General features: G+C 55.4%; 2 protein-coding genes across 2 annotated transcripts; both read right to left on the reverse strand.

Moving 5' to 3' along the window:
- Positions 1-351: 351 nt before the first annotated feature.
- SPRG_09991 (hypothetical protein) lies at positions 352-624 on the reverse strand (the record flags this gene model as incomplete). The annotated part of the gene is made up of 2 exons (XM_012350745.1): positions 432-624; positions 352-380 (listed from the first exon to the last, which is right to left on the reverse strand). Exons 1-2 carry the CDS (start codon positions 613-615, stop codon positions 352-354), a joined length of 213 nt encoding a protein of 70 aa, XP_012206135.1. The 5' UTR covers positions 616-624.
- A 4,386-nt stretch (positions 625-5,010) lies between these two features.
- SPRG_09992 (eukaryotic initiation factor 4A-III) lies at positions 5,011-6,406 on the reverse strand. Its single transcript, XM_012350746.1, has 3 exons — positions 5,794-6,406; positions 5,273-5,746; positions 5,011-5,223 (listed from the first exon to the last, which is right to left on the reverse strand). The coding sequence occupies exons 1-3, from the start codon at positions 6,381-6,383 to the stop codon at positions 5,079-5,081; spliced, it is 1,209 nt and encodes a 402-aa protein (XP_012206136.1). The 5' UTR covers positions 6,384-6,406; the 3' UTR covers positions 5,011-5,078.
- Between the last annotated feature and the right edge of the window lie 292 nt (positions 6,407-6,698).

Raw genomic sequence — 6,698 nt, forward strand, 5'->3', positions numbered from 1 at the left:
AAGCCAAAGCGTGGAAATAATGGCTGCATTTTGCCGGGTTCGAAGTGGGGCTAGCAGATTGACTAACAACATACTACGCATTAGTTAGTCACGTGGAACTACGATTAATGATTATACTAGTTGATTCGCAATGATTAACCAGTGAGTCACTAGCCGTCCCATCATGGGATGTCACCCGGAGCCGCATCGGCGGGCCTACTAGTATCCGGATACTAGCCGAGGAGACCAGCTCAACTTGCAAGACCGAATGGCGGAGATGCGTGTGTATGTCCTATCGAAGCGACCGCGTCAACGCGACGACTCGTTCAATACTCTAGCCACGCCATCATCGCATGTAGCCCATGATGTTGTTCAGGCAGGGACATGGTACATCATCCTTCCTGAATTCAACCATTCTGGGGTCACAGGACCCTACTTTTTGCCGCCACTACCGCCTTGGTTGCCGCCCAAATGGTTGCCTTGCTTGCCGACGCCGCCGCTCATGTTGCCCGTCGTGTGGGCGCCGCCGTGGGCGTGGGGTTCGGGCACTTTGTGCCCGCCGTCGTGGTGCTTGGTCGTGTTGGGCCACCCTGTCGCGTTGCTCTGGCCGCCGCCGTGGTCGTTTCCGTGTGGCATCGTTCCTTTTTCAAAGTGAGAGCATCGAATTGTCTGCGCTGCAGAACCGTTGGCTCGTGTCCCACGTCTCGAGAAGCTTCCAAACCCTTTGCGCTCGACCAAACCGCAACGTGGAGTCAGGTTCTCACAGCCTTGCCAAAGCACAGTTGCGTCTTGTCGCTCGGCATCAAAAGCTCGGCGCCGCATCCCACGGGTATCAATGACGAATTGAACTACCCTGTTGCAAAAGTAGGTAGTGTCATTCTGCTGCTGAACGGCAAAAGGGTCCGACCACCTCGACGGTCGCGCGCGATTCGTTGAGATTTCATTCGTCACTCGCGCGATTGTATTGCAAATTTCGCGAATCACCTCCATGCATTCGTAGCTTGGTTCGTTCCCATGGCAACCTCGGCGTCACGTCTCGCAGTCTGGCCGACCTCCGCCCATCTACGTTGGCGCCATTTGTTGTTCGTCGTCGACTTAGGCGCAACCATGCTTGGCGGATGCTAGACGAGCGCCAAATGCACGCGCGAGCCACGCGACCCACTCAGCTACAAGTTTTTCATCGCACTGGCGTCGACACGCCAGCGATCCATGAAGACCAGCAAGAGCAATATAGCAATATGAGAAGAGGCACTTGGTGCTCGCAATCCCGCCAAGCTGCCCGCCAAGTATAGTACGGAAGATAAAAGAGTGTGGCAACAGAATCAGCAATAGGTTGAGCCAGTGGCGGTTCAATTCCCGGTACGCGGGGAAATCAAATATCAGCAAGATGGTGCGAAGGCAGTTCGGTGATTGGTTGGCGAGCGACAGGTCCGTAAGACGAGGCTCTTGCTGGCTTCTGCCGTTGGCAAGGTCTAGTCGGTGCATTCTGCAACATGCATGCAGCCCCGAAACGCAAGGCAACGAGCAAGACGGCCACAGCGACGATCATCCGGGTACTGTACCCTTGTTGGCATGAGTTGTTCCAATTTACTAGAACATTGGAGCAGTGTGTGCAGAAGTATCGACCTTGGTTTCGTCCAACGGCGCGTTCGTGTCGCTTGCCTGCTTGATACCTCGTACTAGTACAGTACACTGTATTGAATGCATTGCCCATGGCTCCTTCGGTCGGGGGGAAAGGGCGCGAGGCCTGCATTACCGCAGCACCTCGGGTGAGGTGTGGCTCTGCGGAGATCGAAACGAGTCGTTGGTTTCGCCGAGTCGCCTTCTTGAAAAGTCCGATTCAACTCATTGGAGGCGCGAACATTAACCCATAGTCAGCAGCTCGTTTGACGCAGGCAAGCTTGCCTTGATGGTCGACGAGTCGAACGAGGTACCGACCCTCGATCGACGCTATTGCTCTGCTCGAGCGACAGCGCGGTAGTCTCGACCACGACCTTTGCTCCAGCGTTACGCCGAATGTACGTACAGTACTGCCGGTAGTCAAGTTACGCTGCATCAATGTGAGCGGACGAAATCCGAAATCCGGATATCGTAGCATATATCCGAATGATGTTGGTTGATGACATCGCCGTGACATCGGCTGTGATCTCGGGCAATTGTTCACGTGGTTCGTGAAGTAAAATACAGATCCTTTAAAATGAAATGCAGTGATACCACTGTCGACTCTCTTCGTTCGATTGAGGGACTTGGTCTAGGAAGACGGAGACTCGAGCGCGATCCGAGGTCGTCCGCGTGACCCTTCGTGTTGTGCGAGACGCCGACGAAGAGCAGGCTGCTCGGACTCTTGAACGAGCCTGTCGTGCACGTGCAGCGTGTTACCGATTCGTCCATGGGCTTGCTGTGGTACGCCCATACTTGATCACGGGCAGTTACACGCATCTCGGCCGGTGAAACTGTTCGAATGGAACAGCTGGAGAGATGTACTACATACGACCGGAAGGCGATCGTCGGACGGCGCCGACCGCCTTCATCTTCGTGCGTTCGTGATATCTCGCACTCGAAACTCGCTCATGTCGTATCGACCGACTGTATTGGAATGCTTTTGCCGCGCGGTTGGGCACGGTATAGATCGTATATCTTTTCTGTTATAAAAAGCACGGGGTGCTTCGCTGTAGCGAATATGGTACCATTGCACTGTGGTTGTGTACATAAAAACTGTTTTGGGGCCAACGGTTCGCAAAGCAAGGAGCACCGCCACGATAGCCGGTCCAAAATGTCCAACGACTGGCTACAGCAATGTTCGGCAGAGAATTGACACATCGGCTCGCTACGTGTCTTTGCGTGATCGTACGAAAGCACCGTGTACAGTGCTTGGTCTGCGCACGAGACAAATGCTTCGTGTGCCCAGAGGAAGCGTCCCTTCAAGCACCTCCTGCAACGCAATTGGTTGCTGGCGACCTGGCTGGCGACACTGCCTTGCGACAATGTGCCCTGAAACCGCCGAAGGAGATACCATGGATTCTAGTTACGCCCCAGAATATCCCACCATAATCGTTCGACGCGCATTCGAAGTTTCGCCCATGGATGTCGACGTCCACACTCAAGGCGATAAACGGTGGGTTCTGCCCCGGGTGCTGCCTGGCACCATATCGCCGATCCCTTGCGCGACTGCAAGACCTTTTGCGCAATTGGTTTGCGACTCGACCCAAGCGACTTGTGCTACAAATTGTAAACATCGGCCCGTCATTGGTGGGTCGGTAATCGCAGCGGCTTGTGATTAGTAAAGTAACCGTCTCCTTCGGCCTTCTATATTTTTTACCACAAACGACGTGGCACGCGTGATCTTTTCTCTCGCAAGGGTCAGTCACACCACCGACGCTTCAGCTCACTTTCCATTTCTCCACACACAACATGCAACGCTTTGTCAAGACCTCGACGCTGGCAACCACGTCGGACGGCGCAGTTCTGCTTGCCTACGACACCGACCGCGCCACCATGTGCGTCATCAAGCGCACGCGCCTCTCGCGCTCGACGCACGCCGCCATCGCGAGCGAAGTGCGCGCCTACGACACTCTTCAAGCCAAGGCGGCGACAACATCCGAGTACGTCCTGCGCTGCTACGGCAGCCACATGGATCGCAAGCGCACGCACCACTACCTCCTCCTCGAGCACTGCGCCAAAGGCGATCTGTACAACCACCTGCGTGAGCTACCCATGCACAAGTGCACGCCCGAGCTCGCGCAGCAGTATTTCACGCAGATCGCGCGTGGTCTTGCGGCCATCCATAGCTGCGGCCTCGCGCACCGCGATCTCTCGCTCGAAAATGTCTTTGTCGATGCCAACGGCAAACTCAAGATTGGCGACTTTGGCCTCGCGACGCCGCTCGCTGCAACGGCAACACATGCGGTCGGGAAGAGCTACTACATGGCGCCCGAGATGGCACACCAGTGGCGACTACAGCGCGGCGACCGTCGACGTCTGGTCCCTTGGCATCGTGCTCTGGATGCTGCTCACCGGCGTCACGCTCGTCGAGTCGTCGTCCGAGGCCGACGAAGTGTTTGGCTTCCTCCAGCGCGTTGGTATCCGGACACTTATCCGCGCGTGGGGACTGGCACTGCCAAGCGACGCCGTCGAGATGCTGGCGCTGCTCTTGGTCGCAGACCCGGCGCTGCGTCCGTCCATGGCCACGGTGCTGCAGCATCCGTACTGCCAGCCGCGTACCTCGGGTGATGTGTCGTCGCGGTAGAATCACCGTTAGCTTGTGAAATTGGTCGTTTGTCGTTGCGATAGAATGAATAGTCATCGAGTGGTTGGTTGTTGCCACAAAATTTAAATTTAATTATTGACGTTTTTGCACATTTTTTCTTGTTTGATGAGCGGCTGTAGCACAAGGAGCCGTGGCACTCCGCCTTGGTCGTTTTTGCTTCCCTCGATGTCGCCCATGGACGTACCGGTAGCTCAATCGAAATGCTATGTTTTTTGGACATGCTGATGTCTTCCCCACGCCTTGCGAGGTGGTTCCAGTCCTGGCACACCGAGCGGCCTTCGCAGAAGCGCACCAGAAAGCAAGATAAGAACTGAGTTTTCCTGCAGGAGCCGACCTCAACGGTCGAAACTCCCTCTTCATCGTCGATATCGAACTATCCACGCGTCCCTATCCACGCCACTCCTTTGGCACCGGCGGATAACCTTGGTCGATCCGATCGTGGGGCAGCCCACGTTCTTAGAGTGCCTCTCGCTAATAGCTAAAACTACTAGTAGTAGCTCGATCGAAATGCAATGTTTTTCGAGCTTGCCAGCAGACGCCATCGACTCTCAATCTCTCCATCAGTTTTCTCATACAGTTTCGACCGAACCACCAGTAGGCAAATGAATGCATCGGCATTCTTTTGGCACGCTTCAAAGCCAGGAAAAATCTACTACTACTAGACCGGTACAGCACTTTCGTTGGAGTAGTTGAAATGAGTTTGTGAAGCACATGCACAACAGGGAATTCGAGAGATCACATATGTAGCGTGCGAAGCATGGACAGACTGTCGTAGATAGCACGCAGTATTTGTTAGTCTTTCGAATCGCGACGCTGGTCAAGGCGGTCTTCTTTAAATGAGGTCGGCAACGTTCATTGGCATCTCGTCGATCTGCGTCGAGTAAAACTGCTCAATGTCGCGGAGGATGCGGATGTCCTCGTCCTTGACAAAGTTGATGGCCACACCCTTGCGGCCAAATCGACCCGAGCGACCAATGCTACGGGCACAACATGTCAGAAATGGCATCCAGATGACGAGATATCTACCGATGGATGTAGAGTTCGCGGTTGCTCGGGAGATCGTAACAAATGACGAGCGACACCTGCTGCACGTCGAGACCGCGGCCCCAGATGTCGGTCGTGATGAGCACGCGCGAGCCGCCCGACCGGAACTCTTGCATGATCGCGTCACGCTCCTTCTGGGGCATGTCGCCATGCATCGACGCGACCGTAAAGTTGGCTTCGCGCATCTTGGTCGTGAGCCAGTCGACCTTTCGCTTCGTGTTGCAAAAGATCACGGCCTGCGTGATCGTGAGCGTGTCGTAGAGGTCGCAGAGCGTGTCAAACTTCCACTCTTCCTTCTCGACGGCGACGAAGAACTGCTTGATGCCCTCGAGCGTCAGCTCATCGCGCTTCACGAGCACCTTGACGGGCTCGTTCATAAACTTCTTGGTCATTTCAAGCACTTCGGCCGGCATCGTCGCACTAATGAGCAGCACCTGCGTCGACGGCGGCAAGTACCTACATGTGCAATGAGCCCGTCGCCCGATGGACATGGCAGTACGTACCGGTAAATGTCGTAGATTTGTTCCTTGAAGCCCTTGTTGAGCATCTCGTCGGCTTCGTCAATGACGAGCATCTTGATGTTGCGCGTGCGCAGGTTGCGGCGGCGGATCATGTCAAAGACGCGGCCCGGCGTGCCCGAGACCACTTGGACGCCAAAGTCGAGGCGGCGAATGTCTTCGCCAATGGACTTGCCACCAATGCACGCATGGCACTGCACGTTCATGTAGTCGCCAAGGGCCAAGAGCACCTTCTGCGTCTGCTCGGCGAGCTCGCGCGTCGGGCTGAGCACGAGCGCCTGCGTTTCGTTGCTGCTGCAGTCGAGCGACTGCAGGATCGAGATCGAGAAGACCGCTGTCTTACCCGTACCCGACTGCGACTGCGCGATGAGGTCGCGGCCCTGGACGGCCGGCTTGATCGCGCGCTGCTGGATGGCCGACGGCTTCTCAAAGCCGTAGGCGTAGATGCCACGCAGCAGGTCTTCCTTGAGGCCCAGCGCCTCGAAGGTCGGGACGACGTCCAGGCCCGACGTCGTCGTGAACTCGATGTTCTTGCCCTCGATGAGGTTCTCGCCACGTCGGTCTTCGCGGCCCATGCTTGGTCGTCCTTGGATTGTGTGGAAGCCTAAACTGCGCTCGAAAAAATGTCGAAGCTTCGTATCCGGATGTGTCCCTACAAATGTATAGATATATGGTACGTATCCGGCCAGCAATCCCTGGTCGCAGTAGAACCTTTCTTTGTTGATATCCACAAAATATTAAAATGGAAAGGTTTTCACCCTGGCGTCCTCTCAGCATGGCGGACCTGTGTCCACCAGCACCGTCCGAATTGCTTTGTGCGGTTGGTGTACATTGGTATTGATACAAGTCAAAGGGCACTGACAGGTAACGAGTAGACAGGCGTCTATTAT

Source organism: Saprolegnia parasitica, assembly GCF_000151545.1.
Source record: "Saprolegnia parasitica CBS 223.65 unplaced genomic scaffold supercont2.69, whole genome shotgun sequence".
NCBI classification, from domain to species: Eukaryota; Oomycota; class Saprolegniomycetes; order Saprolegniales; family Saprolegniaceae; genus Saprolegnia; species Saprolegnia parasitica.

Bases quoted from the DNA above. Each gene is read 5' to 3' on its own strand.
- SPRG_09992 (XM_012350746.1), bottom strand. From the start codon at position 6,383: ATGGGCCGCGAAGACCGACGTGGCGAGAACCTCATCGAGGGCAAGAAC. The intron at 5,747-5,793 runs GTACGTACTGCC...TTGCACATGTAG, and splicing joins CAAATCTACGACATTTACCG to GTACTTGCCGCCGTCGACGC. The intron at 5,224-5,272 runs GTAGATATCTCG...TTGTGCCCGTAG, and splicing joins CGCGAACTCTACATCCATCG to CATTGGTCGCTCGGGTCGAT.